This window comes from Symphodus melops (assembly GCF_947650265.1).
Source record: "Symphodus melops genome assembly, chromosome: 16".
Lineage (NCBI taxonomy): Eukaryota > Metazoa > Chordata > Actinopteri > Labriformes > Labridae > Symphodus > Symphodus melops.
Genome location: NC_136706.1, coordinates 19767695 through 19787259, shown reverse-complemented (window position 1 = coordinate 19787259; position 19565 = coordinate 19767695). Strand labels below are relative to the sequence as shown.

The 19565-nt window shown below is 39.1% G+C and overlaps 1 protein-coding gene across 1 annotated transcript in view; it reads right to left on the bottom strand.

The window, feature by feature from the left end:
• Positions 1–19565, bottom strand: part of npr2 (natriuretic peptide receptor 2) — a 61622-nt gene that overhangs the window by 37595 nt on the left and 4462 nt on the right. Inside the window, 6 exon segments of the mRNA XM_079364723.1 lie at positions 1559–1643; positions 3055–3190; positions 6834–6928; positions 8737–8872; positions 9257–9370; positions 12270–12451. Of these exon segments, the coding sequence (XP_079220849.1) occupies positions 1559–1643; positions 3055–3190; positions 6834–6928; positions 8737–8872; positions 9257–9370; positions 12270–12451 (748 nt within the window).

Below are 19565 nucleotides of genomic sequence, written 5' to 3'. Positions count from 1 at the left end.
GAGAAGTAAAAGTGCTGTTGAAAAATAATCGGACTCCATCTCCTTGTTTCTTTTAAGTAGAGTGATCCATCCACCATATATCGGACCCTCACGTTACAATATCTGTTTTCTTTGTAAATATTAAGCACACATAGCTATCTAAAACACACCTATTGGACATTACCGAGGGAAGCAGAAGTTGACTTTCGTATCCGAGCAACCAAGAGCGCTGCTGAGATACTCTGAAATGGAGGTTGTGAGTGCTTCCAGCGGAGTCTGTGGGCGCAGGATTCAGTCCTCACTTTTCTAAAGTTTTGAACTATTATAGGAGGTTAATGATTAAACATTGTTATTAAATTGAAAATCTGCATGAAGAATGTAACTTACATTTCATTTTTTTTAAATGTATCTTAAGCATATGTGCAGCACAGGTGTCTTTCCTATATGCTTCCTGACACAGCACAGAGTTCACATGATGAAACAGCAAATGAACCGGCGCTCCCGTCAGTGCGTTTGTCTTAAAATGAGGTGTGGTCAGGCATAGGTCACATGTTCCTATCTTGAGAAAGCAGAAAACGACTGCACTGTAGACCATCTAAAACCTTCATCTATAGTCTAAAGTCAGCTGCAGTATGTTTCTGAATAAAGAGGACACGTTAGAAAGATGGTTGTACGAGTACACAATGCACGTCCCCTGAACTTAATCCACACACACACACACACACACACACACACACAAAGAATGCACAACACAGAGCATGTACTCCAATGTCTAAGATCAGAGCATTTGCAGATACATCCAGCTTTTGTTTCTGTTTGTTTGCAAAAAGTCAGCGATCACTGCAGGACCGCTCCAGTTTGCTGTCTATCTAACACATGCAGAAGCACACCACACACACGCCTTCATGCAGCAGCGTTGGATTCATAATAATTCTTATGAGTGCCACCGATACTCAAGCCCACAGAAATAAATATGGACTTTCCATTGTCCACCACGCACGCATGATAGAGTACAGCCCCGAATTCCAGCTGAGGAAATGTTTACAGCCGACCTAAGATCTCAGGAAGGTCCAAGGCTTTGTCTGCTCTGAGCTTGTACTCAACATCTTTTCAATTACTTATTTCTCATTTTGGTCCTGATAAACAAGCATGAGAGCACGCTTTGAGACAAGCACTTCAATAGACCATGACTGCTTCTCCTCTGACTGAATCATTTAAATAGGTGGCATTTATCATTAAGGCCAGTCAAAGAAAACAAAGTTAATGACCACACGAATAATCGTTAAGTGAGAAAAGCCGTGAAGGTTGTCTAAAGCCGGTAAACTGTATGAGATCGCTTGGCAGCTTAAGCACACTTCACCGCTGCTTCAACGCCATCACCTGCCGAGCTGTTGCTGTGGAAACAACAATACCTCACTGGCACCTATAGCAGCACAATCCATAAATCGAGTTTCACAACTTCTCGCTCTATCTCTCCTCTTTCTTTCTTTCAGTGAAAGAAACATCAGTCTATGCGTTTATAAGGCTAAGCTAAAAGCAGCAAAGACAGGAAGCATCATCTCGATTCAGTCAAACTCACCTGTAAATGAGGAAACTAGAGATGCCAAAAATGATGAGCGCTAAGCCGGATCCCACAGCTACAATTCCTAGAACTGGCAGATGACCTGGAAACAGAGGAAGGATTCAACACTCAGTCAACCTCTCTCTTATGTTTAACAGATGTCCACGTTCATATCTTTGAAGAAGAAAAAAAAAAAGACCCTCTGCTGTGAAAAACACAGCTGTGACTTCCTCACTGAATTAGCAATCCGTCAGCCACACACACCGGCAACAATTTAAGACAATTATACAGCTCTGACATGTCTGCTATATAATTAAAACCCTGATTGAGACTGATTATACATCCTGCTGTAAATCAGGGGAGAAGATGATACGCTTCATTTGGAATATATCATTTCCAACAACGACAGCAAATTACTCTTGCAGCTTCAAGTTTTGCAGAAGTATTGCGTAGACAAAATTCAAGAAAACTACAGAAATAAAAATGACTAAACAATTTTTCAACATTTTTATTCTAAATCATAAAATAAATATGATGGATTTTAATTTCCACACAAGTACAAACGTTATGAAATTTCCGGAAATTTTCCCTGCAAGATGTGTGAATCTTAATGATGACTTTCCAAAACTTTTTCCTGCCAGCCCCATGATAGCATTTTCGCTTGAAGTCAGAGTGAGCCAGCTTGTGAACAATCTTTGAGTGGGTGGTGTTTCTGCTTGCCAGTACGCAATTTTCCACTCATTCATCGATACTGGGAATACTTCGTATTGATATAAAACAGAAACTGTCCTTATAGTGTCCAACTCGGTTGCTTCATCCACCACTTCTGCATCATCCTTTAAACATTATGTCCTGACTCTTTAGACTCCTCCCCCTCCTGTCTCCTGCTGTGAGGTGAATTATGTGAACAGGCAATATCCAAAGTGCACGTGTGAAAAAGATTTCTGTTGTGACACTAGCATGTAAGCATGCCACCACAGACTTTTAAAAAATTACCCATTGGACTTGATGCAGACTTTTGGCAGTCACCGTATTGGAAATGCTCCCTCAAACTAACTTGACTGAATAAATCCTGATCATTCATTCCATTTAGTTTTAAAAAAGAGACACTGGAGAAGGCGACCACCAGCCTCTTTACTCCACAAATTCTTTGCAGATTACTTCAGATTGATTGCATCTCCACTTAGTATCCCTCCTTCACACCAAAACACATTTATAATTGCTGAGGATTTATCATTGTTGACATTTCCCTAGGGAAAACATCACACTGGACACGATTCACAGCCTCCTTTACAGCAATTAATTTATGAAAAACTGGATGCAATTCATAGAAAACAACATGTTTATCATCAGCATATCAATAAATACATCCCAGGCTCTGCACAGAGACAGTATATTATAAGCGACCTGTAATATAAATCTGATGAACGATAGAAGAAATAATTGAATCCAGAAACATGTAGATAATACATAAGTAGAATAAACTATGAGTAAATGGTTAAATGTTGTCATACCATCATTGCAGGAGGGGTCGTCTGTGGAGAACACACAGGGGGGGTTATCCAGCGGTGGGCCACCATTGGGCCAGTAGATCTTCTCCGTCTGGGACCAAATGATGTCTTTAGTTGTCCCATTGTAGTACGCAACAAGCTGCAAAGGAGACAGGAAATAATGCTCTGTTAAATCATTGAAAAGAAAGATACTCTGATGCTGTTGTGAGCTAGCCTCCTCGCTACTTCACTTTCTACTTCAGGGGTTTCTTTGATTGATTCGAGGGAGTAAAACCAGAGGTTACATTTAAATTGCAAACAAACATGACTTCCCACGGTTATCAACAACTTGAAAAAAAACATTTGTTTGTAAGCATTGTATTGATGAGCATGTTAGCATGATTTGCTAAAGACATTTTTATTGTAGCTTTCTGCCTCGTTCTGTCCCACTGTGTTGAGATTAGGTTGTGTTTGGCCACTTTTCATGTCTTGTGCTAAACCAAAAGCCAACAATAAAGCCTTTTTTGAACCCAAACCAAAATCTTTTAAACCCTTAAACCTTGCCTAAACCTTAACTAAAAGCTATCAACTTAAAATGTTAACTGCCAGCCGTCAACATGAGACAGGCCTTTACTCATTTTTAAACAATACATCTGCACAGTCTTTACAATTGTAGATTTACACAGGAAATAAGCTGGAACTAAGCTCATCATGTCATGTCATGTAGACTACAACACAGACGGGGAACAGCTCCTAACTGTTTCACAAACATCCTGAATAGCTTGTGTGTGAGTGAGCTTTATTTTGTCTAAGAGCTGCATCTGTTGTCCGGCTGTGAAACTCGACTCCTGTGTTTCTAACTGGCTGTAGGAGTTGTTATGTGTTCAACCTATGCTCCCAGCATGTTGGCTCTTCTCTGTTCAAACCTTGAGGACCGTCACCTCCACAGGGGGTCATCAAAACAATGCCGAATGTGATGGTAAAGGGTATGGGGGTGCAAGAGTCTAAAATAGCCACAGTATGTTTTTACAGTTTACTGCCCAGGTCAGCCATATAACGTCCTCCAACAATTCACACCACCTTGGGTTAACTCATGTCTCTCATTCCCCATGTTCGAGGGGTTCATAGAATTAACTGAGAACCCATACGTATACGTCACCACTAAATGTGTGTTCACATAGTTACTTTTTATATGGTCAAATGTTGGTTGATGGCTGTAAACTACACCAACAGTTATTTATTTTTGGAAAGGGCTTAAGAGGTCACATATAAAACAGGTCCCCTAAACTGTCTCAACAACTGTTTGCTATAAAATAAAAAAGGGGGACACTTGTTGCTTTGTGCTTTTTGGACAAAGCCCAGAAGAAGATAAAATTAATCTGATAGGATTTCAAACAATTTCACTTTAGAAAAAATGGATTGCATAGATTAGTTAGAAAATGCTCTATGAATTTCTTTGAGGAATAAAGTCAGAAACCCAAGATTACAAAAGCAGCTACTTGTGTAACACGTACAAAAATCTGCACCTAACTGTTGAGTTGCATGAGTTGCATTGTGGCTAAAGTAGGCACAAGGTCTTGGCAAAGCACACCATAAAAAATGTTGGTAACCTTTTCCATGAGTACTTTTTACTTCAAATGGCTGATGTGCCATTTATAATATTATATATCATTATTGTTTAATCGGTACACTATTTCAAAATGAAAGTCTTTGGTTGTCTCAAAGCTTATAACAACCCTGTGATGACAGCTGTCTGCTCAGGGTCAATCCGCCATTTGAATCAACCAATTAAAAGAAAAGAATAAATGAGACCAGGAAATCCAGCTGACTGTCCCTGAGGACCGCTGTGAAAATCTATCTGAAGTTACATGTAGCTAACCCACTTTTGCTCCCTCAGAGAAAGAAACGGAGAACTGGAGCAGTTCACAGCGGTGTTTGCGGAGCACAACAGGCAAACATATTGTCATTTAACTGGGAGGGAAAATTGAGGTTTAATGCATGTTATTGCTAGAAAAGTCAAAAACAAAAAAATGTGTTCCAGATCCGTTTGCTTTTGTAGCATCAACAACCACACACGCAAAAAGGCTGTGTGTATTTTGACAGAATCACAGTGTGCTTTGGTTTGTCTTATCTGTGGTTAATGTTAGCTTTACCTTACATAAGACTGACTGCAGCTCTTTAACTTCGACTAACAATAAACTCGTACTTCACTGGTACTGGTCTTCATTAAACTCATCAAAATACTGTCACACAGACAACAGGATATATCAGCAGAATATATACAACTGATTCTCGTTCTACTTTAATGATACAGCACCGTTAATTGGGATGTTTTAGGGTCAAGAAAAAAGGGGACAGAGTTTGAAAACAGAGACATTACGGTCAATGAGAAGAGTCCTAATCCCGTTTGACTTTAGGAGAAATTGATTTATATATTTCAGCTGGAAGGGAGCAGCTCAGCACAAACATTAAAAAAAAAAACATAAAAGAGAAGGAAGGATATGGTGGCAGCGCTGAACTGATAACATAGTATGAAAAAAAAGGTCTGCTGAGTCCCTCCTCATTCGCTTATCAGCCCGGACCATGCCCAACAAAAATGTGTCAATGCCAAATCTGCTTATGAACCGAAGCAGCACACAATCAGTTCGTCCCTGGATGCATTGTTCCACTGCACTCGAGGGCATTTAATAAAGTCCAGTCCAATCAGGTGTTGGTCCATCCAGCCAGCCTGTAACTTAGCTCTTAAAATATAAAAAGCAACATGACACCTCTGTGAAGACTCTGGTGATGGAGGAGTTCAATGATCCCCACTGCCATGGAAGGCTTATGTGTTATAGCTGTTATAGTCTCTTTTTCATGTTGATTTGTGTCTCTGTTTTTCAACAGAGTCTTTGTGGCCTTTTGTTTCGTCTTCATTTTGGTGTCTTTATGTGGCTGTGTGTATTTGCAGACAAATCTCTTTGTATTTCTTTATTTAGTCATTTTGGCTCCCTTTGTAGTCTTGAATGTCACTTGGTGTTGATTTTGCATATCTTCGTATTTGGTGTTTGCCTCCTTGTCGTTCTTTGTGTCTCTTTGGGTTGTTTTTGTGTGTGTTTGGTTCGGGCCTGGAGCTGTTTGTGTCTCTTTGTGGTCAAAGTGTGTCCACATTTTGTCAATGAGAATCTTGAGGTCGTGTCTTTGCAGAATATCTGTGTCCCTTTGTGGTAGTTTGTATCTATTTCTAGATTTTGAGCAGAATTTCAACTGCTCAAATAAACAAAAATATGTTATGCACCTTTTTTTGAGGCTCTTTTGTGACTATTTGTTGTCATAGTGTGGTTTTGTGTATCTTATAAATGCTTTAGTGTTGGCTTCAATTTGTTGTCTTTTGTGTATCCTTGAGTTATTTTTTTTGCATTTTCTTGGTTGGGTTTAAGTTTCTTTTGCCTCTTTGTCTTTGTTTGTAGTAAGCTAATGTTGAGTTTTTTGTGATCTCTTTGTGGTTGTCTCTTATGGTTTTATTTACTTCAGCACCACAAACAATATCATGTTAGCATCTCTTGGCCACATTGACACACTTTTCTGTTTGGCCTGTTCAAAAATCCCAACGTTCATTTGCCTTACTGACTTCTGTTCTTTCAGATCAACTCCTGTTTCTTGCGAAAACATCTAATTGGACAGTACCAAATGTTCTTTGTGTGTATGTACTTTAAACAGAAAAAGGAAAAGAGTGCCTCTAAATGGTTATTCAGACATTTGCAACTCCCCCCAAAAAATACTCTAAAGATCACTATCACAAAGTGTGCTACAGCATGACTTACCCCGTACTCTCCTGTCTCCTGGTTCGTCATCGCCCAGAGGTTGACGTCTATATCTCTGGCATTTTTGTGGTCTGTATTAACAAGCCCTGTCACACCTAAAAAATAAAAAAAACATGTTCACATAAGGGTCTGATTCAGACGCCGCAATGTCATGTATGGTACTACAATAAACTCCTAAGTGCCCATTACATCTTCCCTCTTTTGAATTTGGATGAGTCATCCTACACATCACAGATTGTTCTGGCCTTTTATAGTATTTGAAACATTAACTTGAGTCCTTCTACCTCTCTATCATTAAGTGTTTTTGCTCAACCCATGTATCACAACGCCTGTGTAATTCAGTTAAGTTCAAGGCAATTCTGCAGCATTTTAAACACAAGAACACCTTTATTTTTCAAGTCAACCTAAAGGAGAAGTACAAATTATTACTGATGTGCAAACATTGATTCAGGTAGTATCAACAATGCTAACAACCTTGGTTTTCTTTACACAACAGTTTCTACTGGATCTGTACATACTGTACACACAATGGAGACAATCAAAACAGTTGCTGCATTATTTCCAGCATTGTCACTTTCATTGTGTGTTTCCTCCTCATCTCTAACCACTGATGTTTGTTGTCGAAAGTGAACAATACAAACGTACAAACCTCAGAATCTGAAGCTAAAATTAGATATCTGAGAAATGTTTGGCTTCTGTAAAACCAGACAACATTTAACATTGTCTTTAGTGCAGTCATTGTCAAGACATCCACAACAATTTAGCACAACTTTCCTTTATTGTGCTGAACAAGTGCCCTAGTTTTCTTGTATTTCTTTCCATCATGCTGAGCAAAATAACCCCAGTAAACCCTTTTAAACTGAAGCAACAAAATCCTATTGTTCTGCTTCTTTCCAAAATGACGTGAGATCAAATGTGGCAGCCGGCAAAGTAAACAAGGAAGTGTGTGAGCACTCATATCAAGCATCTGATGGCCCGTTAACTGGAGTGATGTGTAATAACTGTGCAATGATGCTATAATTATTGTGCTGAAAGGGTATATTTTAATCTCCATTTGGGGTCAATGGTGCTTTCCAACAAAAGCCAACTGGGTAGGTCAATTCAACTCGCTGTATGTTGATAGTCGAGCACTTTTCACTGTGGTTTGAGAGGCAGTAATGGTTTTATGTGGAAACAACCGACAGTGTTTCTAATGTGGTGGGGGACACTTTCACATTTTTATCACATACATGGAAGACATAGGTATTACCAATATGTAGCTGTAGCTTTATCATCAGAGTGGTTTATATCCCTGCATCTGCTTGGCCTCTAGAAAGGCCGAGAGGTCATTTTACTGAATTATCTTAAATTATAAAACAAAATAAATGAATGAAAAACAGCACGCCTGTACTGACTTCTGCAGGGACCCTTTCTCCCACCATCATCAAACTACTTTGGCACATCCTCAGCTTGTTCAAAATGCAGCAGCGAGGATCCAAACTGGGACTGGTTTTCAAATCGATCCCATTTATAACCCTGACACCACTGGGCACCAATTTAAGACATCTAATCAAATCTGGCAGGCGATACCGAGTAACAAACTTCTACTCATTTTATATTCTACTTTTAAATATAGGCTCCACCCTCCAACTGCATGGGCTTCTTCAAGTTGGCGTTCATTTCAGGGTTGCTGTCATGATGCTTTATTAATGTATCATTTTGGGGTTCAAATGTAAATTTTAGATCTTTTGAACATTTTTCTGAATGAGTCTTAAAATCTTTAACTCTTGTAGGTAGTTTGCAATGAGTGTTTTTTGTGAATTTACGTGATTTATTTGTAGTTTCTTACATATTTACACATCACTACTCAAAACGTAGCTGTTAAATTTTAACACCAACAAACAACAAACAAACATTGACTCACCCCAAAATCTGCGGTTCTGCGTCCTCATTGTGATGTTTATTCCATCGTTCTGGGCTCCACCTTCTGCCAGCGTCTCATTCAAAGCCTTTGCATACAGCACGAAACCATCGTAGAAGCTGCCGGCAATGTAGTCCATCTGCGTGACGAAAGGCGTGTGTTTAAACTATCAACACTTCGGTAATTGGTTCATTACACGCGGTAATGATTGACCTTAATGATGAAATAATAAAAAATACTTCGCATGTTAACAGGGGGAAACTCTTTGAGCACACATGCCAACACAAGCAATCTTATGAAATGATGACGAGCTTAACCAATTTTAAATGCCAAGTGGGTTTAAAACCGTCATAAAACAAAAACTATTAATTGCTTACATCTTTATCAACATCATTCATCATTTACAGCTGACATTTACGCAGCACACTGGGTGTTTTTCTCCATATGATGTCCAATAAAAGATTAAAGAGGTTGTGATGCTGCTGAGAACACACCACGTTTTTACAGGCTGGCAGTAACTCACCAACGAGGGTTCCAACTGCACACCGAAATCCTTCAGCGCTCTGGCATGGAGTTTCCTCTGGAAGTCTTTGTACTCTGGATTATCAGGAGGCCGGTACGTTATGACGAAAACAGACTGATGGGAACAGAGAGGGAAAAACAATTCATCTTAGCCTCCTGCATTTAAAGATAAGAATTAGCTTTATTAGTATAGCTAATTGTATGTGAAGTATGTTCACATACAAGGACTTTGACTACAGTTTACACAGCTCTCCGTGAAAAAGATAACCAACAATAAAGTCAATAAACGGGAAAGTGAATTAATAAGAAGTGCAATGGATGATGATATAACGTTACTGTGCAGCCATCTTGCTTATACATGAAGTAGATCAGTGCGTCTAATGACCTTAATATTGCATATTTTTTCAACCAATCAAATTTACTGAAAGGGGACATTGCATATACTGTATCATGCTGCTGAATTCTGGACAAATAGGTAAAATGGAAGCACTTTTCATGCTCCTTTCATAAAAGACGTTTTAGTGAACTAAAACATTCATGAGAACACTTTTTAAAAAAAGTGAGAGGAAGACAAAGGGAGGAGTTGATTCAAGCATAGTTTTGTCACTGTGGCTTATGAAACGATGCAAAAGCCTTCTTGGTGGTAAAATACAGAGATTGGCAGGCATCTGTTATTATCATTCCTTGATGTTAGATTTAGAAAATGTTGTTTGCAATTTCCTTTAAACCACATACATCTTGAAAGAGTCCTTTAACGTCTGACCAAGTGTTCCAGTAGATAATTAAAATATTCAGCCAGACGTTTGGGTCCAAAGTTGACCTTTCAGTCGGTTGCTTGCTGTTTTTGCAAAAACAAGATTTCAACATTTCTAGAAGGTATCAAGCTTTGCTCTTCGCAGAAATAGCTATGGATCATTTTTTATGTCACAACAGTTATTGGAGTCCCACCACAAACTCCCACAAGCCGTAACAGCAGCTCTGAGAAAAGCGCATTGCCATAATGAGCTCTGTTATCGCTTGCAGACAAATTAACGCCTTGCAGAATCGGCAAAAAGGCATCCATAGTTTTGCTCCCTTGCCAAAGGTTGGGAGCAGTTCACATCCAGAGGAACAGAAACTGAGATCCCTTTGTGTGATACTTACACTGTGTAAAACCAATGCATTGTTTCAACACTGGAAAAAAATCGCGCCATTATTCAGGAAATCTCGCCTTTAATCTTAAACTTCTTTGCTATTTAAAAATAATCCAACTCTTGTAAACGGGCAAAGTTTTAATGACGCAAGCTGCAATCTCTTGACCTGAGCTGATTGAAGTTGTTGTTTGATAAGTTTTCACTGAGTAATGAGTGAAAGGAGGGAACGTTTCCCTGTGCATTTCTGTTCACACAGTATGATTATGATAATTATAAGTATGATTATTATTTTGCATTTGTGTCGCCCAACAATGATTTATGTAAATTTCTGTCTGTGCTTTTAGTTTCAATGTAATGGTGCATCCCTAGAGAAGTTATTCATGCGTTCACAAGAGCTGTAGATTGGGGCACTGGTGGCCTGGTGCTTAGTTTGTGTGCCCACTGTACAAAGGCTACAGTTCTTAAAGCGGGCAGCCTGGGTTCAGGTCCCAGCTGTGGCTCCTTTTCCTCATGTTGTTTCCGTCTCTCGCTCTCTGTCTGTCTCTCACACACACACACACACACACACACACACACACACACACACACACACACACACACACACACACACACACACACACACACACACACACACACACACACACACACACACACACACACACACACACACACACACACACACACACACACACACACACACACACACACACACACACACACACACACACACACACACACACACACACACACACACACACACACACACACACACACACACACACACACACACACACACACACACACACACACACACACACACACACACACACACACACACACACACACACACACACACACACACACACACACACACACACACACACACACACACACACACACACACGATACTCGATAGTTACCTACTCTATCCACTGTCCTGTGTCTTCTATAAAAGGCATAAAAGTCCAACAATAAATCTTAAAAAAGAAGTGTAGATGTGCAAGGATATGCAAGCAAGCACAATGCTTTAACCCACCTTTAAGCCGCAAAGAAACGCTTAATATTCAATTGTTAAGTCAATGTTTTAAATGGAAATAAATGGACTTTAAGTGTCCATTATGGGACGCCACAATCAACTCAATACTACGCTAGACTTACATTGAGACTGCCTCTCTCCTCCAAAACTTTGTGAACACAGAATTAAAGAGAATTAAGAGAAGCCAGTTTGACATTTAGAGAGCTCAATTAGCAAGCGTCACACTCTGTACCCACTCTCTTACAGTACGTCTCTGAGCGTTAATTTGTTTGGCTAAATGGCTTCCTGTAAAAACAGATTTGTTAATGTCATGCAAGAATTTCACTCCTCAAAGTGGTCGAACGGGTCGAAGGGTGCTTTACCTCTTGGAGACTAGTTAGAGCGCACACAAGCTTCCCTTGTGCTTGCATTAACATAAAAGCTTCATGTGATTTTAATTTGTGTCATGAATATTTGTAGAAACAGTGATATTTAATAAGACACAAAAGATTCTGAGAGAATTTTTACTAAATGACATTTTCGGCTGGATCTGAGGATTTTATTCTGTCAAACTAAGTCAGTGGAGACTGATAAAGATTATGGGATTTTGGGAGAAAATGAATCAAGACGACAAATTAAATACCAGTTGTCAGAGACATTTATTTCTCATTCCAAATGGTGGTTTTGGTCTTGTATAATTTCCTGTCTCTAATTACAAAGTGGGTGAAACTATGACAGTCCACATTCAATAAATCAACGTAAAAATCTGAACACAATTTATCCAGAGCAGTGATCCAACTAAGTGCCTGCCTGTTGCTATATTCCTTAAAGTTCATGCATGTTGGTGCGATACGTGCTCACAGTACCTTAAAGACCTTGATGGGGTCGGCCCAGTCCGTGTCTGAGTTCTGCCACGGTTTGCGATCCGCCAAGCTCTGAGCGTACACGTCCAGATAGAAGATTGCGTAGTTCTCTGGGTCTTGGATCTCACTTTGAAACAGTTTCAAGATGTTCAGGAATGTGTCCAGAGGGCCACAGATGTAAACAACTGCAGACAGAAGAAGATACAAAATAAAGATGTTTGTCTCAATAACTCTCTCGATTCTTCAAAATACTTGAGAGTCTCTGGATTTTTCTTCATTCTCACTTATTTTGTCTTCTTTCTTATACTTGCACTCAGGATATTCATTAAAAAAACTAAATGCTTTGTATTGGAAACAGGCTTATTCTAAGTGAACAAGACTTCAAGGTCTCAATAAATTGTCTTTAGGCACTTGACATACTGTTCTGATTTTATGTCTGCATCATTAGATAGATAGATAGATAGATAGATAGATAGATAGATAGATAGATAGATAGATAGATAGATAGATAGATAGATAGATAGATAGATAGATAGATAGATAGATAGATAGATAGATAGATAGATAGATAGATAGATAGATAGATAGATAGATAGATAGATAGATAGATAGATAGATAGATAGATAGATAGATAGATAGATAGATAGATAGATAGATAGATAGATAGATAGATAGATAGATAGATAGATAGATAGATAGATAGATAGATAGATAGATAGATAGATAGATAGATAGATAGATAGATAGATAGATAGATAGATAGATAGATAGATAGATAGATAGATAGATAGATAGATAGATAGATAGATAGATAGATAGATAGATAGATAGATAGATAGATAGATAGATAGATAGATAGATAGATAGATAGATAGATAGATAGATAGATAGATAGATAGATAGATAGATAGATAGATAGATAGATAGATAGATAGATAGATAGATAGATAGATAGATAGATAGATAGATAGATAGATAGATAGATAGATAGATAGATAGATAGATAGATAGATAGATAGATAGATAGATAGATAGATAGATAGATAGATAGATAGATAGATAGATAGATAGATAGATAGATAGATAGATAGATAGATAGATAGATAGATAGATAGATAGATAGATAGATAGATAGATAGATACAGTAGCAGTATACAAGACAAGCAGGACACAAGACATTAGTTACAATACACACCGCTGTCCCCCCCCCCCCCCCCCCCCCCCCCCACACACACACACACACACACACGACTCTTCCAAGTAAAAACAGGCGCTATGCATCAACAATAAATGCCAGACGTCAGGCAGTGGATACAGGAAAAAGCCAGATCCACATCGAAGACAAAAACACAAACACAACTGACATAATATTTGAGCTGTGGAGCTTACAGCACGGGGAAAACACACAGGAGGGTTGACAGGAGCATTGGGAGGAGCCTGTTGAAAGAGGGCGGGGTTAAACTAGCTTCTCTGGCAGTAAATAAACTCCTTGACTTTGTGTGCGGCTCATCATCCAAATCCCTAAATTTCCTTTCAGCCACTTCAGTGATGTTGTTTTGAACATTGGTCGTGTTAAGTTTCAAAAAAATCCATAGTGGGCTGGGAGGAAACGTGGGAGAGATCCATAGAGAAAATGACACTAACACAGGATTCTAGTTTTTATATTTATAAATTCAACATGCTTAATGCTGTGAGATATTCAGGTTGGTACATTTACTGTGGCTGTTGATTTTCTCTTTGTAGAAGAATATTACTGTTGTTACAGACGTAGCGTACATGTCTGTTTAACACAGGCGTAGGAAACATTTTCCACTATTTATCTCATTTGAATGAAGAACATGTCACAATAAACAGAGCATAGGCTTTGGTAGGTGGCTTTTGTTTCAATTTCGTTTGTTAAAATGAGATCCAGGGTGGATCACTTTTCCACCAAAACCACCATATTAGTATGCATACATAACAATACTATACAAACTACAATACAATTTCATCCAGCTTATCATGCCTGATATTTTTAGGTACCTATTTTAATTATAAACAAAAATAAAGGAAAATCTTGCTTTGTACTCTCACCGTTTGCCTTTGCAGGATTCACACCTGAAATCTCAGTTAGAGGCTCTGACAGTGTCTCTTAACAACAACCTTCACTGTACCACCTACGCCCTCATGCCTGCAATGTGAATTTAAAAAAAACCTAGCATAATTTCCATTTGCAGCGTATGTCAGACTGCCTGCAGTCCTCCCACTTAGCAGACATTTCCTCCTGTGTTAGACCAAAGTCTGCTGCTGCTTTAGACCCCGACTCTCATCTATTCCAACACGGTTCACCACGCCAAGCAGTCCTGCTGTCTCCTGGACCGCTCCCAAAATAAATGTGCTCTACAGCCGGGGGGAAAATGTCCTCTTGTTTTCTAACAGCCATACAGTACAGGGACCTGCGAGGCGTTATTTTACACAAAAACACGTTAAATTGTTTGGTACAGCTTGTTCCACAGACTCCAGCATGGTAATCAGCGCTGCGACTGACCTAATCTGTTAAATCTAAATCTCCCTCTGGTATCAATAAGACTATTATTAAGTCGTAAATTCAGATTTCTCTTGGATAATTTAGTCTGATAAATCACAAGCAATCAGACTGTTACTTGAGAAATATTTTTTTTTAATAATTGTTGTTTTTGTCTGCTTTTCTCGAGATACAGTATCACAACGTGCTGAATTCCACAATGATTTCTTCTCTTAGATGTAGATCCAGGATTTTTTTAAAGGATTTCTCGACACTTGAAGAAAGTGTCGAACTGTTTTTTGCTTGAACTGCATTTTTAAAATCAGCTTTTACTGTTCATCTTTTATTTTTCTGTGCAAGCTTCAGATTCAAGATTCTATTAGCAATAACAGAATATAATATAAACTAAAAAAATAAAATGAGTTATTTGAATGTACAAAATAATACATTTAGAATAGAATGCACAGTAAGTCTCACAAACCTCCTCTATCATCTAAATGGCATAAAAACAATAAAGCATGTAGATGATGCATGTAGGAGCACTAATGTCTTGTTCACATTGCACCTCCAAATCTGATTTTTAGCACATCCAGATCGTATGTGGTGTGATTGGTTACTGCCAGAGAAGCTAGTTTAACCACATCCCTATGAACGTCTAGGTCACTTCAATGTGTCTTCTGTGTCACTCTCAAGGCGACACCGTCGAAAACTAACAACGACGTAGATCCAGCAAGCCAGAAGTTAACTTTGGTCAGTGAAAGAAAACAGAAAGAATCAAAACAAACAGGCCCGCGGACAGACTGCTCCACAAGATCGTTCACATCAGAAATAATCACACTTCTCTGTCATCCATTTTTCTGTTCTTTTTATTGGGCGTAACCTGTTACCATAGAAACCAATGTGGATCAGATCACGTGAATACGGACAAGCAGATCGGATCTGGTTACTTGCAATTTGTAATGTGGACAGTCAGTCAGTCAATTAGATCGAATTCTGATCTGATTTGGGGTCAAATCTGATTTGGGTGGCAGTCTGAACAAAGCCTTACTCTTTCCTCGACTGTGTTGCCGTCTGCACTTTTTCAAAAATGACAATTGAGCCATTTTTCTTTTTTTAAAAGAAGAACACAGATAATGTGATGAAAACTCGAATTATGTCACCACATTGGAAGAGGTCTGACTTTTCAAAAAAATAAAGAAAAAAAATACTTAAAATAAACAAGTGTTACATGCCGTAGTGAGTGTGTGTGTGTTTAATTTTCTCTTCCTGTCACTGCTTGAGCTCAACGTGCGATCAAAGGTCCTCAACATAAAAAGCAGGAGGAGAGAGCAGTTGCCGGAGGGTCATGCAGCGATCGTGTGGAAGCTGAGCTTATCTTACTCCTTCGGTGGAGGAAGGGTTTTGTCTGATAAGAGGCCATAGTTTCTCTTGTTAATTAGAATTTTGTTGTTTAATTTGGTCACTGTTTGACTTCGTTGTCGTCATTTTTCGGATGAAGTCTATGAATCATTTGTTAGCTTTTCTAAATACCAAGTCTTTTTCTTTTTTTTTTCTTCATTCCCGCTATTCAATTGTTATTGTTCCTCCCCTCATGCCCTAGCCATCTTGGAGAGCATAACAACAAGCAACGCCTTCTCAGTCAACATGACTATTTGACCTGTCGGACAGAGGCCTGGGGTATAATGGCCCAGCTTTCACATCCTTCTGATGAAGACAGATGGCGCTCAAGCTAGCTATCCTTACATTACTAGCTCTAAATGATACCTTTAAAAACTCTTTAAGATGAAGGTGATTTTGCAGAACATAAAGCCTGGATCACAAATCTTCTCAATGAGTTGAAACAAGTCATATTACAGCACATTTGTAACATTTATAGTCATCGTACACGCAGGAAATATTTATTCTGTATTACACTATATTGTATTTGGTCTTGGTGTCAAAGTGGGACATTAAACGATTTTGACTCCACAGATGCTGCATGCAAGTGAACAAACACAAGGACAGCCTATAGCAACACCTGTTATGCTACCTTCCTGATAATGTGACCCTGCACCATGTTTTTCTTGCTGCATCCTTCACAGAAGATTGTCCTCCAGCTCAGTTATAATAAACACACACACACACACCTTTCATGAGCCATGTCTAAGTTTCTGAAACACTTAGCAAAAGTGAACGTAATTACACAGCTAGTTCATCAAACCTTCTTCTATTGTTCCATCCAGCGAGTCTTTTTCTTTTTTGTTACCTTCTCATCATCACTCACTGCGCGCTTCAAAATACCAACAGCCACAGAAAGATTGCATTCACGAGCTCTCATAAATGAATGTTTCCCTTTTCTTTGGCATTAATGGACTGAAAAGCTTTGAGTAGAGAGCGTCACTGGGCAAAGTGACAGCACTGGAATGTGTTAACAGCGTTTAGAGAACCGCTTTCCGCTCACACTGAAACAAAGCTAAAAAGCAGCTCAAAAGTTTTAATTCAGGCGTCAGATGGTAATATGGTTTTTTTTTGTTTCCAAGTTTTAGATACTGATCAATGAGGTTTCTGTATTCATTCCACTCGTGGAAATGAATCTGAAGGCAATGCATGCCTCTAGAAATGATGGCAACATCTCTCTTCTCAGTTAGAGTCCACTGAGCAAATGGAGAAGCATTCAGATCAGAAGGGAAGCGAAAGTCACCCCGCCAGATTTGTCTGCCAAATTAACTGCATCATTTCTTGGTTCATTTATCTCCCTGAAGGGGCGCGCAACTCAGATCTCAGTTTATCTGTAAAGTCACCTACTGTAGATGGTAAACACAGGCTCACTTCAGCGGCATCAGCTTGAAGAAGATGTTGGTTTTCTTGCAATCAACAGGTCTTTGTTTTTGCCTTGAATAACAACATAACAATGGATAAGCAGTGGTAGAGGCGGCTGTGTAGGTCACTTAACTCTAAATTGCTTCTTTGTTGGCGTGTGAATGGATGGATTCGTTCATGATGGACACTTTACATAGCAGCCTCTGCCATCAGTGTGTGAATGGGTGTGAATGTGTAGGAGCGACATGCGGAGTACAGTTGCTTTGAGTAGCCAGAAGACTGGAAAAGCACCATGTAACATCATGATGTAGAGTTGTAAACAGTACGACTGTCTTATCAGGTCTGTCCTCAAGAAGAAAAACAAACTTGACAATGTTTGTTGAATGGAGTTCATATTGATTGAGGATTGATCGTCTGAGAGACAGTAAAAGAAAACAAATGCTCTTGCATCAAAAAAGACAATTTCAGAAATGTACTGAGCTGATTTTACTGACTGCTGCTCTCATGTTTTGTTTAGTCCTGACTCATCAGTAGTCTGTTCTACCTGTTGTTGTTGTTTTTTTTGTCAGAAGACTTGTCAGTCCATCTATGCGTGATTTCCTGACAAAGATGTATTGTTACATCCTTTGGATTAGACAGTCTTCTGTGTCTTGCCCAAGGACACTTCGACATGTGACTGCAAGATAAAACCCCTAACAGTTGAAAGGCGGCCCGCTCTATCACTGACCACAGTGTCTCCCTAATGACTTTTCAAATTATCAGACAACGGAAACAATGACATGCAGTGAGCCTGGGACTTGCAGGGCTCTGGAGGGTCTGCAGAGTCTGTGTGTTTGGAAGCTTTTCTACTCATTTCTCCCATTCTACTCAGTCCATCTGTCAAATGGAGTAACATTTTTTGCTATGTGTTAACATTACAAAGTCTCAAACAATGGAAAATAACCAGCCATCAAAATCCTAAAAACTTGGAAAAGTGTCCTTGGCTGTGTCTGCATTTTCCAGGTATTAAAAGGAGGAATTTGGGGAATTTGATGCGGTGCTGGGAGGGGTGCTTCACTCAGTAAAAACACGCAATTACTCGGTCAGCTGTCAGAGCTCCAATGATCTGTGGCTTCACAATAAAAGCCCCAGTTTTCCTTTCACACCTCAACTCAGCCTCTTCACGTTTGAACCCATGCAGAGGTGGCGCGACATCACAGACACGAAAGCCTGGAGGATACCTATTAGGACGAAAGTATGCTGCAACAGGACAAGCCCTGACAAAACCATTAGCTTCCCTGACCTCCAGATCACTGCCACGGCTCCATAATTCACCTGGAAAGGTGAGAATGTTGGCAGTTTGCACCTTTCACCTCTTTCCAATGCTCCTTAACCACCATCTAATTACCTTTGCACCATGTTTATTGCATTGTTTGTTGACGCTGTTACTGTAACAACAAATTAAGATGTTTAAAACTCTTTTTGTTTCACACACTGCCAGAAACCATAATATTCAAACATTTTACTGGTTGGAAACTTGCTCCGAGATGTTCAGCTGGAACTAAAATTGATTCTTTCCAAATGTTCCCAGGAGTAGAGGAAAAAAATTACACATCCATTTACTTCAGCTGTATATGAGGATGGCTATACATTTCTGAGCATCAAAAAAGAAAACATTGGATTTACTGTATGGTGAAACAAATAAGTTAATGACAAAGTTTGAAAAATAATAAAGCTGGGAGGCCTATTTACTACAACTCAAACATTTCCGAGGGAACAAGCGCACTTCTTTCCCCATTAAAATCTTCAGTACCCTTGACTTCAGTCCAATTTCACAATAAAAGTTGTATAAATATGGCTTTTGGTATTACTTTTAACATTTTAATTCATAAGGGTTCCAGTGAACTATATGAGCCTGTACAGGAGCCAACATGTTCTTAAAACGAAAGGCCAAGCTACGTCATGGTGAGTTACAGTCCAAAACAACTTCTTCAAGTGTTCTCATGTAAATCCTGTT